Below are 17,226 nucleotides of genomic sequence, written 5' to 3'. Positions count from 1 at the left end.
TAATGTGAAGGGGCACAAGGGCAGCAGACGGAGGAAAGGGGCAGAGCTTTGGAGATGCCAGTGCTGCCATTTGACTCCCAATGAACACAGTGGAGTGTTTCACCTCCAACCCAGTCTTGTCCAATGAATGTCCGTTGAAGAGGCTGATGGGAGATGAGGTGGACATCATTATAGCTGGAGAGCAGGTGGGCTTGCTGACATTAGCAGATGGAGCTTCTTCTCCCTTAAATGTCTGCCTCACTATGATGGCCTCCAGCTCTGCTTATTTGATAGCTTCGCCCTGCTGGGCCACCCAGCTGATGTCACTTGTGCCAATACCCATGTGGACAGGTACATGACATTTGCAGATGACCGTACTGTGACCAGCTGACCAAGTGCCAAAGTGTAAGCAAAGGCATTCTCTGGGGACCAATGGAGACGCACATGTGCCACTAGGGGGTGACAGCCTCATTTCATCCAGCTGTGGAGGAGGAGGTCAGGTGTGGACACTCAGATACGGGCAGGGACTGGCATGATACCCACCAGCTCAGGGGCACCAAGGGGATATCCCAGTAGGCATGAGAATTGACCTGCTGGTAACATGTAGGCCACAATCTGCACCAGCAGAGGGCGCTGAAGCCGATGGGCTGTGGGGTCTTTCAAGGACAGGATATGAAGGACAGGACACAACAGAAATGGACTCTACTGTCTCATGTTCCCCTCTGGCACGGTGGTCACAAAGGAGGGGCTTTGGAGAGCTTGGCAGTCCCATGTGGACCCTTCAATGAAACAGCCTGATGTCGGGGGCACTCTATTAAAAGAGACACTTCAGGGCTGACGTGGCTTCCTTGGGGGTCTCTGCATTTTCTTCTGTTCTCTGTCAGCCATGACACTGAAGCCCCTCTTCATCTGAGACTGAATTCAGGTTAATTATTCTCATATAGCGCCCTTCACACTGTAGAGGTTCCCATTGCTGCCTTCAAGTCAGCTGTTTGTGTTTTATCACCAACTCTGCTTTGCTGTCAATCAGCACTTTGGGCCAATCAACTCCCGGGTCTCTGTATAGGCCCCGCCCACACCACCCCTGTCCTCCACCCCTTTGTGCGGCTGCGTCCTGAGCCACACTTTGTTGTCTTGTGCTGCTTTGTGTTCTCCTTCTGCTTTCCCTGCCATGACAGACACCACACGGAATAAAGTTTGACTCATTTACTAAGGTGGGAGGACAGGCGGCACAAATGGACAGCAAGGACGGCAGATGTGTCTTCTTCTGAAGGGCTGCAAGTGAATTGCCTGAAACAAAGCCACCCCAGAAATCCCCGGTGACAAACGGCAAACTCCAAAGCACGTGCTTACATGTCACCTCCAGCAGAGGGCACCCTGCCTTCACTTTAGAGTCCGCAGAGCTGAGCCCATCTCTGTCTACGACCCCGAGGAGACAAAGTGCATCTCGGTGTTGGCAGCGCCGTTGGCCAGGCTGGCGTCGCCCACGCGCTGCTTGAAGATGAAGGGGAAGGTCTTCTTGAAGGCCTTGCGGAAGTTGGCCCCCATGAAAGCGTAGACGATGGGGTTCACCGAGGAGTTGGAGTAGCACATGCAGTGCGCCCAGATCTTCACCTTGTAGACGGAGTAGGTGCGCCTGAAGTCGCGGCTGAAGGCCTGCACCAGGATGAAGAGCTGGATGGGACCCCAGCAGATGGCGAAGAGCAGCACCATGACGGCCACCATCCGTGAGATCTTGGCGCGCATGGCTTCGGAGCGTTCGGCCAGCAGCTGCACCTGAGGGGTCAAAGAGGACAGCTGGAGTAAGGAGTGGAAGACAAAACGAGACGAGGTCAGCAGTCCGAGTCGGGGACGGCGGTGGAGACCCCACTGGAGACTGCGGTGGGAGATGGAAAGAGTTCAGCTACGCATCACAATTATATGTGGGGGGGTAACTTCATTGCTGGGGACCCGAGTGGCTGGACCAGGCCAAGGGGTCGCCCACGTAACACCCGGCTGCGGCAGATAGAGGGTCATTTCTGGAGGGTGGGACCGGTCCGTGTGTCTGCCCGGGGGTTGTTTCGTCGTGTGGTGGGTGCGGCAAACCCAGCTTGACTTGGTAACTGCCAGCCCAGTTCTGCAGCGTTTGCTGACTCCTCCAAACAGTTACCCGCAATGCCGCATTCCCACCATGATGAGCGATGAGCACACGTGGGAACACCTGGAATACGTGGACTGGGTGAGTGTGCCACGTCACATTCGACGGGGTGATGGGGGGTTTAACGGGGGCGTCAATGTCCTTTTTATGAAGCGTTTAACTGAGAAGATGGAGGCCACCAGAAGTTCTTACAAAGGTTTATAATAAAAGTTGAGATTTAAGAACCAATGCTGGCCACTCAAATGTGCAAAATAAGAAAAAGCAACACAAAAACAACGCACTGCATGTCACTGGTGTCCCTGCATGCACCCGGCGAGGTGGCCCGTGTGATAGTTAGGTGGCAACATCCCTAGGGAGTATGAACACCCACAAGGCATGCTGGGAATTGTAGTCCCATGGGGGCACCTTGATGGGTTCCTGTTGTGCCACCAGAGGGGGCTGTGGGAATTTGTGATCCCTGATCTTGGGGACTTCTGTTTGACCCGGAAGTGCTTCTTTAAAGGGTCCGTGCCCCTGCTCGACCTTACCCGGGTGAAGAGCTGGACAACCCTCGCCTGGCAGTGGAGGAATAAAGGAGAGCAGAGAGGAAAGGAACATTTGTGGCTGTAGAGCACGTGAGAAGCTTCTTGTAAGGTGACGCGGTTCATGAACTTTGTGCTTGAACCCGGGACTTGTGTGCTTGTGGTTTGTATTTGGGGTTCGGGATGCTCCAACGCCCCCTGCTGGTCACAAGAGTATCATCGGTGCATTGTGTTGTGAAATGTTCACGTAAGAAAGAAGGTCAGGTTGTCATCCGGTCGAGGGTGGTGACGTGTCCCGTGTTGATTGGCACACAAGTGATCACTTCTCTGGACTTTGTACACGAATGATAAGGACCCTTTAAACTGATGCCATTCAAGTGGCACGAGGGGGCATTCATTTATCTGCTCCCTGGTGTGGCACTTTGCCAGCCTCCGTCCAACCTGCTGCACCTCACACAGCTCACTTGGGCTCAGAAGTCACACCGTTGGCACTTACTGTCCCCAAACTCAAATGTATCTGGGGTCTCTCTGGCGGCCATACACCCAGCCCAAAGGCCCTAAACAGAGCTGAGGGGGTCCGGCGTGCTGCGCTTTACTTGCTCGACCCTCTGGCCTTCTGAGCCCCGCCCCCCAGGGCAGGTTCATATCAGCAAGCTCCATGTGGCCCCGCCCCTTCTGACAGCCCCACCTCTGCCACCGCATCAGCTGTGTGGTCTTGAACTGGTCAGCTGCCAATTCGATGGCTGTGTTTGCCTTGCACTGTCACTACTGGCGCAGTGAAGGACACCTAACATGTCACCAAGTGACAAGAGTAATTACAAAAGACCCCCCTCTCAAACCCTTTAAGTTCATGTCAGGGAAAGGGGGGTCTGGAGCCCATCCTGGCCTCATTGGGTGCAGGGCAGCTCCAGTTAGAATTGCCAGTTAATGGCACCAGGGTGGCTTTGGGGACTTGAGAGGAAGGCTGACGTGTGGAGATGACAAGCAGACTCCACAGAGACAAGCCAGCAGCACTGAGCACTGAGCCGCCTGTCCGTCACACAATAATACATAAACAAATAAATAAATAATAAACAATAACAACAATAATAACAATTAGGGTAAAAATAATAAAAATCAGGGCCAGCGCGTGTTGTGAGGTGAAGAGGTGGCCGCCTCACCTAACAGCAGACGCGCCTACACTGGCACTCGAGCCCCTGCTGCTTCCCCTCATTGACTCAGGTGCCCTGCTCCCCAGTTCGGACCCTCGTGATCACTCGGAGCCCCTCCAGTTCTGCTGGGCAGGCCGCCGTCTCCAATCCCATATACTGTAAAAATAAAGTGGGGTCCCCGATACCCCTGGGCATTTATTTCAAAGAAATCCTTCACAAATGTCTGTCTGGTGGTCCTCTTGGCTCGTATGTTGTGGCGTCAGGCGCTTGTTACGGTGGTCCGCTGCTCCCCACTTCAGTTCCTAAGATTTATTATTTTTTCTTTTTATATTGATTTTCACAACACACAGCTTTCTCAGCCTCCCATCTTAAGACGAGGTGATGTTTTGTGACTTTCCCAGTGATTTTCAGTCACGGCTGACATTTCCATAATTTTGGCGTGTTGGTGGCACGCTCTCGTGAAGCCCACCGTCTAGTGTGACATACCCAGTGACTCAGCCACTCGCCCCCCACGGGTCACAGGGGCCTCTCACACAACCAATGAGTGCTCATCCTGAAATACGATTTGGTGACAAGGGACACGGAGCGCTGGCTGATGCCTCGTGTTTTATGTGCCACAACAGAATGGAAACAAGAAAAATAAAACAGAGCGTCTGAACTCACTGTAGCTGATAAGCCATCGCACATCGCGGCTCTGCCAGGCAGTTGGCTGTCACAAAATGGGTGAGCAGAGTCCTCAAGTCACTCAGTGTGACACGCCCAGTGATTGTCAGCAAATTGACGGTAACGAGACTGGTAACTGCGGTCAGCAAATCTGACAGATCCTACGACTGGAGGTGGTGTAACGTGACATCAGCTCTACGTGCACTGAGACCAACCGGGCATCTTAAAAGTGCAGAGACAAGAGAGGGGCTGGCGATGGCAGGACCACCTGACTGAGTTACAGAGGCTCTTCTGACAGAGCTCAGTGGGTTTAGTTCTCACAGACTGGCCCAGAGTGTAGTGCCCAAGCAAAGCTGGGTAGATTCCGAGTTCAGTGCCATCTGAACACCAGCTCAGGCACTGGCAATCCGTGCCAGGTGCCCATATGAACAGCAACTTCCCAGTGAAGTTCACTCCAAAATCAAACCTCGGAAGTCAATGTGGGCAAAAACGTCTCACTGACCTCCTGATTCCATCCACAGGGACCACCAAAGATGGCACGTGCAGTGAGCTGGCAAGGCAGTCACCTCAGGCTGGCATTTTCAAGCACCAGGACTATTTTAACATTCGAAAATAATAAATCAATATAAGAGAGTTCATTGAGTACCCGAAGAATGACATGCCCACCCCGCTCTATATTGGCATGGCACCTTTAACAACTGTGAGACGTACTTTAATTGTAGTTTCAAAATCACAAAATGAGAACTGCTGAGAAAGAGCAGTTGGCACAGGATACTGGCATTCATTTTCCTGATTTTGTGTGGGGCTGGCGCACTGTCCTCTCACAGTCCAAAGACATGCAGGTCAGATGGGCTGGTGACGCTACATTGGCCCAGGTGTGCATGTTTGCCCAGCATTGACCTGGCACCCCGTCCCGATGTTGTTCCTGCCTGATGCTTGCTCGGATTGGCCCCAGCATCCCCGAGACCCCGCTCAGGATAAAGCGGCTCTGGCAGAGGGCTGGGTGGGTTTTCCTGATCATCTCATGTCGTATCGCGTAGAAGTTGATCGTGCCATTTGTAGAATGTTAAGGTGTCAGTGACAGGGGCAATGGCTGCTAAACGCACCTTTTAGCTGGCAGGGCAGCATTAGAGTGTGCCAAGGCTGACCCCAAAACGTGTCTGTGTTTTCTGAAAATCCTATATTTCTATATTTCATTTTGTTATTTATTATTAAATTATGAATTTCATGTATTGGCTTGTGCCTGTCAGGTGTCCAAAATGTACCCTCCATTAATTTGCCCAAACTGATGGCAATCTATCAAAACGTGCCATCCAGATTAAAAAAAAGCCAATCGGCTCTGCTGTCCCCCATTGATGCCCCCCATGGGTCGCTTGGTGCCCCTCCTCTCACAAGACGTATAAAAGGTCAGAGCAGACGAGAAGGAGGGGAGAAGAGAAGAGGAAGATGACGAAGAACGAAAGTCGAGGATGTGAAGGGAGCCACCGGTCGGGATGTCCTGAGGTGGAGTGACAGGAATGGCACTCCAGGGGTGGGTCACGCCTTCGGAACTGAGGAGCAGGAGCGGTGGTGGGCTTCGGGGGTCTCAGGGATGCCAAAGGAGGTGGCAGGATGAGGGAGCTGGGCACATGAAGTGTCCCAGTGGATGCTGGCAGAAGGTGGCAGGGACGGGAGAGAAGCCAACGGTGATTTATTGATTTTATTTTTATCGTGTCTAAGGATTTCTTTTTACTGATTTTGTTTTGCCCCCCATTTTGTTTTGGACACTTTTTTGCACTTTTGCACCACAACTGTTATTTATGCCCTCATTCGCCTGAGTCCATCTCAGTTATAGCACCCATGACTGCGGGCACCTGGGCATCACACGCTTACTGCATATAAATAAATCCTTTGGAGGAAACCTCGTCCTGCGTAGCGTCCTGGTGAGCCAGTGGCCCGTGTGACCGTCACCACATGTAACCGCAGTCTTCACAATGTCATACGCGCCCAACGCCTCATTTACATGCACTGCCTTCAAAAATGGCGAGCAATGTTTTCATTATTAAAGTTCCACAGTTTATAGCGCCTTGCCACGCCACGAGTGCCAAGCATTTCGAAGCTTCACGTCTCTGGGTGGCACTGGCGTGAATATACTGATGACGTCACTTTGTAAAATTCTGATCATTTCTGTCACACTATTAAGGTGACAGCCACAGTTGTGACGTGTCTTTGAAGTTTGGTTTCAAGTGCTGGCGCCTTTCAGCTTGCAGGTCACTCTGAATCTGCCATGCGTGCCAGCTGGGTGACGTAGCCAGGATGGTCTTCACAGTCAATTTCTCGCAGTACTTCACATGCACATGTGTTGGGATTGTCTGGACGGCTCTGGTGAAGGTCTAGAGGACTTGACATTTGTGAACTTTGACCTGGGGGGGATAGACTGAGGGTCTTAGTCCTCACCTCCCACTCCATATGTTTGGCTCACAGGGAACGGCCATTTGGGGTCGAGGAGCTTTGAGGCTCCCTGGATTACATGATCAGCCAGGTCATCGGGTGCCCACAGAGAATGCATCTGTCATGTGAACCTCCTCAAGCCATAGAGGGACCCCTATGGTGGGTACATGGACTTGGGGGGTCATTGAGGAAAGCCACAGCCCCCTGGTCCAGCTCTGTTGTTCTTGTTCCCAAACCAGATGGAAGCTGGCCATTCTGCAATGACTTCCACAGGCTTGCCCAGAACTGCCAGTTTGACACAATGTGACCCATAACATTCAGGTCATACAGAAATCTTGGCCAGGCTGGCATGACAAGGCGCCTTATCAGACATGGTAAATGACCCGCACAACCCCATTGTTTGCAGTGGTCCCCCGTCTCCAGGACCCCCACACAAAGCCCATACCGTACCTGGTAGGTGTTGTCCGATGGCTCGACAGCTGGATGGCCCATCTGGTAGAGCATGGCAGTGTAACAAATGCAGATGGTCACCAGGGGGAGCAGGTAGACGGCCAGGAAGTTGTAGAGGATGAAGGCCTTCTTGTGGCTGGCGCTCGGGAAGTCCTCCACACAGTAGGTCCGCGGTCCGAACCACTCGCCGTCACTGATGTGGTGGTACACGGGCACTGGGATGGATGCCACGAATGAGCCTGAAACGCAGATGCAGAGCAGTGGATTAAGAATCGTTACAAAAGGGCAAGCTGTGACCCCCTGTGCCTGAAGGTGGCATCCTGCTTCTCCTTATGGTCACAGTGGCTGACCCCGAATTCACTGAAAAGGACACGTGAGACCAGCAGCGGGCACTCAAGGGGAGGTGCACTTGGGTCACAAACACTGGCACCTAGTGGGCACTCCTCGTGGGCTTCAGGGTCTGGCTCGCACCACATCCCACCACAAGACAGCACAGGAGAAGTGACAGACACAAAGAGCCCATGGCCACACACAGTTATCAGGGAGTTGACAAGTGACCATGCCCTTAGTGTGCCAGTCTCTGGTCACCATCCCCGCTGTCCACACATTGGCTGCCAGTGTGCTCAAGAGGTTAAAGGGCTGTGAGGGACAAGGTGACCAGCGACCCCAAGACACTGCAGTACACCATGGGACAGAAGGCACAATCTGAAAGTGGCCAAGTTTGTCCAGCCATTGCACCCCCTTAACCTGCCTCAGGATCACAGGGGCTGAAGGCTATCATGCCAGCACCAACCCCGAATGGGGTGCCAGTCCATTAAGTGGTGGTCCCCCACAATTCCAGGACCTCCCTTCAGTACCCAATCCTGTGAGGCAGCCATCAATCCACCATTACTCAATGTCCCCAACCTGGACAAGGACAGATTAGGTGACATCCCACCAACCTGCTCAAGTTGTGGGCCACCCTGAGGTCATTCCAAATTCATTACCCATGGGTGTCCACTTTAGTCACCGCTGCCACCATCTTGGCTCAAACAGTCTGTTAGAGGTGAGAGCCCACCACAGCCCCCCAGACTCTCTCACCACCCTTGTGGATCTACTGGGTCACTCCCCTGGCCAGTATAAAGTGGCTTCAGGCCATAGATAAAAAGGACTTTATTTGTCCTCGGGGGATACAACTCCATTGCCATTGGCTGACCGTTGGCCAGAGTCATTCTTGTGTCGGACCCCCATGGCTACAAACATCTGACTGTTTGCATTCCACACAGAGGGGCCATTTGTCCCATTCACATCCGTCGCTCTGCCCGCGGGGCCTTTAGGTGGCATCATTTAGGGCGCTGAAGTCAGAAAGTCCAAGGAGGCAGAGTTCTTCGCAAGGGTCCCTCAAAGAGACCCTCTCATCCATTGGCAGTTTGATGTCTGAAGACCCAGCAGGTAAATAATAAACAAAACAGGACAACCGACGTGACAGAAAAACATGAAGAGCAACCACTGAGAAGTTAAAGGACCAGTAAGAACAAGAAATACGCAGCATAACAAACACAGAATGGGGCATAGAGGTGCCCAGTGTCCAGCCCGGCGGCACAAACACCAGGCCGCCATACTCACCCAGCCAAATCCCGAAGCTGACGGTGGCAGCCACCCTCGAAGTCCTCTGCCGCAGGGAGCGGAACGGGTAGACGGTGACATACCAGCGGTCAACGCTCATCGCGGTCAGCGTCACGCAGGTCGCTTGGGCAGACACCTGGAAAAAAGACGAGATGGGCATGTGACCGCACGGCCATTGAGCGCCAGCTCATTCCACACATCAGGCCAGAGGTCAATCGGAACCCCATATAGCGCCTTTCCTACTGGTCACCTCATCGAGTGACTTTGCATTCACTGCCATCTCCCATTTCACAGACTGGTGGCGAGTGGGCACTGTGCCTGTTACCTGGGCAGTCCCAGCATGTAGGGTACACCAGGGAGCACAAGACGTGTGCCCGTCATCTGCTGCAGACACAGCCATAAGAGGGGCTATCAAAGCTGGGGCCCCCATAGTGCCCTGACCCAACTGTTAGGTCAAAGAGTGAAAGACAACGACCCACCTGCTGGATGTAATTGACAAACTTGCACATGAACTCTCCAAAGACCCAGCTGGGCATGGGGTACAGCATGGCAGTGAAGGGCACGCAGCACACGAGGAAGATGATGTCGGTCATCGCCAGGTTAGCTGAAAGAGACAAAGAGCTGGAGGTCACGCCACTTCTTCACCAACGCCACCCACCCTCATGGAAGGTCAGCAGGAGGCCAGTAAGACCCACAGGCGTATGAAGACATGGCAGACGACGGCCAGCAGGGGGAGCGGCAGCCCACCAGACAAGTCTGCCGTGATGTTAGAGACAAAGAAGTTGGCAAAAACTCAAGCTTCATATCGATACATTTTAGGAAGAGAAGTTCACAACTGAAATGGTCTGTGGCATGGAAGGGTCAACGGACGGACGGGGGTCCGGAACACCAAACACGTCAGTCCCTTTTAAAAGCCATTGGAACAACCAGCCAGCAAACCTAATGCCTGTGGAGACCTGGAGAACGGGCACATCATGTAGAGCTGGCGACCCGACAGACTGGCATTCACTGGAAAGGTGAGCGCCACCTCCCTGGATGGCTGGAAATGCGATTTGTGTTTCATCTCAACTTTGTAGAGCCGAGTGACGTTCAAAAACACGACACAGGTGACCAGTCTGAAGTGCCCTTCACACGGGCGGATCCAGGGCATTCTGGGTGCGTGTCTGGCAAGGGGTCTTTTCACCACTCACAATTCAACCCCCACCAAGGGGGTCGGACCCCCCACCCCCATCTCGATGAAACAATTAAAACCATCAAGGGAGGACGACCCCAAGCCCCCATTCACCGCTCGAGTCTCCGCCCACTGCGTTGTTTAAAGTGTGATCAGCTGTCAGTCAGGGGCCTGTGGGGGTCTTAATCGAGCCTGGACCCTTCGTAATAATCAAATACTCCTGTCACGGCAGATTTCAAACCAGGACCCTAAACGATGCCCTGGTTGGGTAGAGAGATGTGCCCCTCAAATGGGGCTGAGACGCTACGGGGGGAGGGGGGGGATAGACGGGGGACATTTCAGACAAAATACAATAAGAAAATGAATCAATATTGAAATAAATCAATTATGAAATGCAACAATAAATACTCAATAACATCACGACACGCTCATCCATCCATCCATCCATCTTCCAAAGTCACTTATCCAGGGCAGATCCGTGGGGGAACTGGAGCCAAACCAGCAAACATCCAGCAGCAAGCAGGAATAACATGTTGGGGCGGGACACCAGCCCATCAGCGGGTGAAAACACACACACACACACATACTCACACACACACACTCACACACTGTGGGAGAAAAGTCACACACACACTGCGAGGACATGCAAAGCCCACACAGGGAGCACCCAGGACATGAACCCAGTGACCATTAATAAGTAAATGCGTCGTGAACTGCATGTTTTGTCGAGTCATAATTCATTTTTTTGTTTCGTGATTTTTTTGTAATGGGTGGCACGGTGGCGCAGTGGGTGGCGCTGCTGCCTCGCAGTAAGGAGACCCGTCTGGGTTCGCTTCCCGGGTCCTCCCTGCGTGGAGTTTGCATGTTCTCCCCGTGTGTGCCTGGGTTTCCTCCCACAGTCCAAAGACATGCAGGTCAGGTGCATTGGCGATCCTAAATTGTCCATAGTGTGTGTGTGGGTGCGCCCTGTGGTGGGCTGGTGCCCTGCCCGGGGTTTGTTTCCTGCCTTGCGCCCTGTGTTGACTGGGATTGGCTCCCTGTAGTTAGGATACAGCGGGTTGGATAATGGATGGATGAATTTTTTAATCTTAGTGGCCACCGCACGTCACACGAAGCGCGCGCCTGTCACTTTCTGCCGTTAAAGTTGAGAGGGCGGGCTCTAGCGAGTGCTGTGTTCGTGGCGTGCGTGGCGTGCGTGGCGTGCGCGGCGACTGAAATCAATCAATCAATAAACAAACAATTAAATCAATACTTAAAGGGATAAGAAACATAAAAGCAGCTCGTGGCACAGTCACTGCCCTTGTCACAGCGCCTTGAGCCGCCCTCAATTGGCGAGAATCGCTTTTCCAAAAATCTGCCGTCTCGGTCCGTTCGTTGTCGCACCCCTTTGTTTGAACGTGCTTATCGCGACATTTCACAATGCATTCACTGCTTGGCGAATTCGCTCATTCGTTATAGCATTCCCTCCGTAAGGCGCTATATACCTGGGGGCGTGGCCTACTCACCGATGTAGAAGTTGGTCACCGTCCTCATCTGCTTGTGCTTCGTGATCACGTAGATGACCATTGAGTTACCCGCCAGCCCCACCACCATGAGGAGCGCGAAGAACAGGGGCACCAGCCAGGCGTCCATCAGGAGCGGGGGCTGAGCCGCGGGGGTCGAGGCGTTCCGGCAGATCGGCGATCCCGACTCGTTGCACGAGGAGCTATTGAGCTGCCCGGCTGTCTCCTCGGACATGTCTATGAAGAAGGTGGAAGTTTCCTCATCAGACTGGGGGGCGCTTTTGAGTTCGTCTTCCCTTCGGACAGGCAGAGATAAAGTGGAGGAGAAGAGGGCGAGGGGCTTCAGAATAAAGACACTCGAACCCTGACTTACAGTAAAATGGAGGAAGATGAAATGGAAATCTGACGGCGTCGAACACCTTCAGGGCCGTCGTTCAATTATACAGCGCCTTTCATCTTGATCTAGAGCACAGTGTCGCTTACCAGAAGCTTAAATGGCAGACGAAGGGCGCAACAAAATCGACGGCGAATCGACGGCGACCTTGATGTCAGACGTCTCAGAGACCCCAGTGATCCCCCGGGTGTCCATCTGAACGACGGCAGGCAGCTTTTCATGAGTTTTTGGTCTTCTGACTCCTGGTGTGCTGACAGATATAGCGCCTTGACTCAACAGTAGCTTCAGGTGTGCTCGACCAGCTCCATTGTCCACAGATCAGATGCCATTTGCCTTCCGCGGTCGCCGGCTGCTTTTCGGAGAGCCGATGGCTCAGCAGACCAGCCTGGCGTTATTTATACGTACCTGCTGTCAGGGGGGGCTGAACACGAGAGACCCCCAGAGCAGGAGAAGGAGGCGGCGGCGGCGTGGTTTGACCTGCGCACTGGGCGGGCGGGCGATCCGACTTTGACGTCACGCCTCGACGTTTTGTTGGTTTGACTGATGGTGGTCTTCTCAGTCGGGAGCAGCCATTCGCCGGCCTCTGGCCCTCCGAGCAGTGACAACAGCAGGACTAGTCGCCTAGTCTTATATAGCGCCTTTCACTTTAGACAGCGAGTCTCTTTTTGCTCATGTAGTAAATAAAGGACGACTTTGTGTTTGTTTTTCGCACACTTGCCGCATGTTGGTCAGACGCGCGACAATTTCACACGAGACCACCGGTACCAAAGACACTATATGAAGTTCTTCAACGGTTCTTTTAACAAAATAAGAAGATTAGGTGAGCAGAGAGTAGTGACCATGACCAAACCTGAAACCGACGTCTCGCCTCACCCATTCAGTGGGGCGGTTGGCACGAAAGGCGCTATATCAAGGGTTTTCTTTGTCTTTTACCTCAGGCTCCCGCCGATCTGACTCCCAAGGCTCCTCTGCAAAGCTGACAGCCACGCACGAAGGTCTCTCTCCGGTCGGGTGGGCTCGCAGTGGTCTGAGCGCCGAAGATACAAAGAGCTGACACACACGCGGCGTGCACTGAAATAATCATCATTTACATTCATATAGCGCCTTCCTCACTTCTCACATGGAGGCCCCGTCATGCGAACTCGCCAGCTCCTTACTGCCTGGCAGCAGCTCTACCACTGCGCCACCTGCGCGAAAGACTCCATTTGTGCTCGGAGTTATATACAGTATTAGTCGGCGGAGGTCGATTAATTCGATTTGACTTCTGATCTTCATACTGTTGTCAAATTCGTGATTGTAATAATGCAGTTTTATGTAAAAATTCAACTTCACGAGAAAAAAAAAAAAAAACAAACCTCAGCTTTAATTTAAACCCCAACAACGTACCCGGACGTTGACGCTAATAGGCGCGAACTCCATTTATAATAAACGAGAAAACGCCCCCTAGTAACCCCCTATGAAGACACGTTAATGGATTCAAGCGCGCGATCTTCAACGGGCGCCGATGGTCACCCCGAAGTCGCCACCCTGCCATTAAGTAGAAATAAAACAGAGAGGCTCCCGCCTACACCTGCTTTCCTTTAATCCCCCCTTCATGTTTTGTGCCCTTCACTGTGACGGCGGCCCTACGCGACCCCGGCCACACTTTGTTTATGAGTGCCCCTCAGCCCCCTCCAGTCACTTAGGACCCCCATTTTAAGGCGCCCTTTGATCTTCACCCCTCACTTTCCCAGCCACTGCTGGCTGTCCGGCCATATACATGGCGCTATATAAAACACAGAGGAACGGCACGCAGTCCGTTAAGATGACACGTGCGTTTACTCAGCCAGAGCTGCTCGTTCGTTACATGATATAGCGCCTTTACTCACCGATTGGTTGGCTGACGCTTTATCAGCAGTTGACGGACACGATTGGTTCGTTTCTTTTGTTCTTCCAATTAGCGCACGGACAGGTGGGGTGACTTGCTTAGGGTCACACTGTGTCAGTACTGGGATTTGACCCCATGCACCACCCAAAGCCTTAAACATTCCACCACACTGCCTTTCAAAGAACAGCTACAGGGGTCTTCCGAAAGAGTCGTTTTTGAAGTGTCTGCCCTGTAATCAATGAAGTCTCCTGTATTTTATTTATTGTCACTAATTTGATACTGAAGGCAGATTTGGGTGGGGTGGCCACTCACCGCCCGCCGTACACCCCTCTTGCTGGGGGTCCTGCGGTTTCGACATCTCAGTGTCCTTCTGCTTCAGACTGGCACCCCAGAAAGTGAGCGTTTGGTGAATTAGGGGGTCTCGTATCATGTTGCGCATGAGCGGGGGATGCGATGTAGAGACAGGCGGCCGGTCCAGGGTGGGTTTCCTACCTTGCGTCTTTGCGCTCGGCATTGAGGGGCTGTTGGAGGATGGAGGATTATATAATAACACATTGGATTTTTATAGCGCCTTACCTCTGCCCCGCTGTTCGCCTCTTGACGCCGAAGTCCAGTCTGGCCGGCCGGACCACAACTAAAGTCCACCGAGGTGACCAATGAGCGCCGGCCCGGACTAGCGGGGGTCACTTCAGCCCGTGGGCTGTGCTTGGCCACGTGACTCGGGCGAGTGTGTCTGCCGCTGCAGCTCAGCGATTTACTCGGCAGGTCCGCACATGCGCAGACGATCAAACGGCCAGTAAACAATTCAGACAATTAGGGGGACAGGAAGGGAAAGGCGTCCAGGGGGGCTGGCGGCAGCCCACGTCGATTGAAACGGCGTGGATAATCTTTATGAGGAGGGCGGCATGTGCGCGTTGGCTCTTTCATCTATTGCCTCGCCACAGTAAGGCAGGGTGGCGCAGTGTTTGGCTCCTCGGTCGCCGTCTGTCTGGACGGTGCCGTTCTCACCCAAGATGTACGTGACTTGGAATTTGCTCCTGGTGATTGAGTGTGCCCTGCAAAGAGTGGCACTATGCCCTGGGATGGTTCCTGCTATCAGAATGAACTTCAGAGAGACTGATAATGGAAGGAAGGCAAGTGTGGTAGCAGGTATGGAGTGGGACAACAACGAGAGTCGAGAGCAATAGAGAAGACGTTCCAGATGAGGTGCCCAGGCTTGGCACTGAACTACAGAATGCCAATGTGGGCTCTGCTGTAATCTGGTCACTATGGGCTCCAAACGGTGCAACAATGCCCAGTATGTCAAGGATCACCCACATGGCATTTTGTTTGTTCACCAATTCAAATAGTCAATCAGTCAGTCCAACCCGCTATATTTTACCACAGGGTCACGGAGGTCTGCTGGAGCCAATCCCAGCCAACACAGGGCGCAAGGCAGGAACAAATCCCAGGCTGGGTGCCAGCCCACCACAGCCAATTCAAATACAATTCGTTCTTAAATGCCAGTCACAGAGGGTAAAACAAATAAAATTAATAAGCTGGGCACCAAAACAGGAAATGGAAATAAAAAGTCCCTTAATGGTTCTTGGGGTCCACTGGTCCTGATCCCATGTCTTCTGGATGGTCACCATTTCTTTGGCCTGTGTGATCTCATTGGCACCTGACTGGCACATTTGCCCAACTGAGCATCTCTCTTTCTCGGGCTGGCACAGCAGTTCTATATCACAGTTCCTAGAGACCTTTGGTGGTCTTTGGGTAGTGGGGATGGTCGTCTCTTCATTTGACTGGCCAGGTAACATCGAATCAGCGTGGTGCGAGTGACTACGCCCCCTACAGTTTGGGTCCTGCATTACATCAACTGAAGTAATAATAATAATAATAATAATAATAAATTCTTCTTTTATATAGCGCCTTTCACCTGTCAGGCAGCATCAGAAAATCGATTAGATAGACAGAAACATGAAGACTGCACCTGAGCTGCTGTGGCACTGATGGCCAAAGGCAGGAAAAGTGGACTGGCACGGGGTCACAGTCACAGTCAGCAAAGCATGGCACAAAGGCATCCAAATTAGTGGAATGAGCGGGCACACAACTAACGACACAGGCTGGAACACACTGTGCCAAGCAGCCAGCTGAGACCAAATAGAGTCACTTTCTTGGGGACTACTGAGCCTGGGGGGGTTGGCAACTGGTGGGCAGGCGTGCCGGCGACTCCTGGTGCCAGGACACCATTAGGCACTCTTGGCACAGGTGTCAGTGAGGTCCTGTCCTTCAATGCTCCTTCTTATTGGCTGGCTGGCACTGGAGGCCTCCTTGTGGATGTTGGCATTGCCCTGCTGGAGTGGAAGGCAGGTTGGAGACCCTCACTGGCTGCTCTGGCGTCTCAACTAGACTTTGACTTTAGCATCTGAGGTGATGAAGGGCATCTCCCTGACCCAGAAGTGCCCAAAAGTGGCACAGTGACTAAGCACACAGCGCTACAGGTTCAAGTCCCACCGCTGCCTCACTGTGTGACCCTGAGCACGTCACTTAACTGGCCCCCTGATCCCATCAAGCACCCTGGGTGAAAAAAACAACAGCAATGGGCGGCCGGACGCTGAGGTGTAATCAGCAGCCCACCTGCCACCAAGTCCTGAACCCCATGGCAGATGGCACAGCCACATCCAAGGGCAGGGAGTAAGGGATGTGCCAAGGTGCCCCCGTTGTTTACACCTTCAGCATTCTGGAGCCCCTGGAGGGCTGAGCTGATTCTTCTCAAAGTTTCCTAAAAACGTCAAAGCCACCCAGGGGGCCTTCAAATGACAAAAGGCTTTGATTGCCACCAAGGCCACCTGCTGGATTCACGTCATCACCTCAAATTGCATAAAGAAGGATTGTGCCAAGTAACTGTGGCATCAAGCAGGACTGCCAGGCGCGTGAAGGAGGGGGTACCCACTTAATTACAGCCTTGAGATCCAAAGGGACTTCCAAATCACAAGCGTAGTCTTCATTAAGTTGTATAGTGCGAGAGCAGGCAGGGCACCTGGGGCATCGACGGGTGGACTAAAACTGTGTGCCAGTCCAGCGCCTTCACCCCTAAGACCACTGGGGTCATCCTCTGCCTTGAGTGGCACCGCCTCTATGCATCTCAGTCCAGTCCTCTTCTGGTGACCCCGTCCCTCACGTACTTTGCAGGGGTCTCACTTTGGGACGACAGCTAAAGACCCTCGAATGTCAATGGCACTCAAAATGAAGACTCCCAACCCTTTATAAGGCCTGTAGGTGGGCCAAGGGGGTCCCCAGGCCACATAATAAGCAGTGGCCATAGGACACCTCAGGGTTAGCCTTAGCAGAGAGACACGGGTTCAACACGGCTG

General features: G+C 52.9%; 1 protein-coding gene across 1 annotated transcript; it reads right to left on the bottom strand.

Moving 5' to 3' along the window:
- Positions 1-371: 371 nt before the first annotated feature.
- On the bottom strand, positions 372-17,180 carry LOC120537912 (G-protein coupled receptor 54-like). Its single transcript, XM_039767186.1, has 5 exons — positions 11,613-17,180; positions 9,416-9,540; positions 8,937-9,072; positions 7,332-7,570; positions 372-1,755 (listed from the first exon to the last, which is right to left on the bottom strand). Exons 1-5 carry the CDS (start codon positions 11,842-11,844, stop codon positions 1,399-1,401), a joined length of 1,089 nt encoding a protein of 362 aa, XP_039623120.1. The 5' UTR covers positions 11,845-17,180; the 3' UTR covers positions 372-1,398.
- Positions 17,181-17,226: the final 46 nt, after the last annotated feature.

Source organism: Polypterus senegalus, chromosome 10, assembly GCF_016835505.1.
Source record: "Polypterus senegalus isolate Bchr_013 chromosome 10, ASM1683550v1, whole genome shotgun sequence".
Classification (NCBI taxonomy): Eukaryota; Metazoa; Chordata; class Cladistia; order Polypteriformes; family Polypteridae; genus Polypterus; species Polypterus senegalus.
This window is presented reverse-complemented; position numbering and strand designations above follow the sequence as displayed.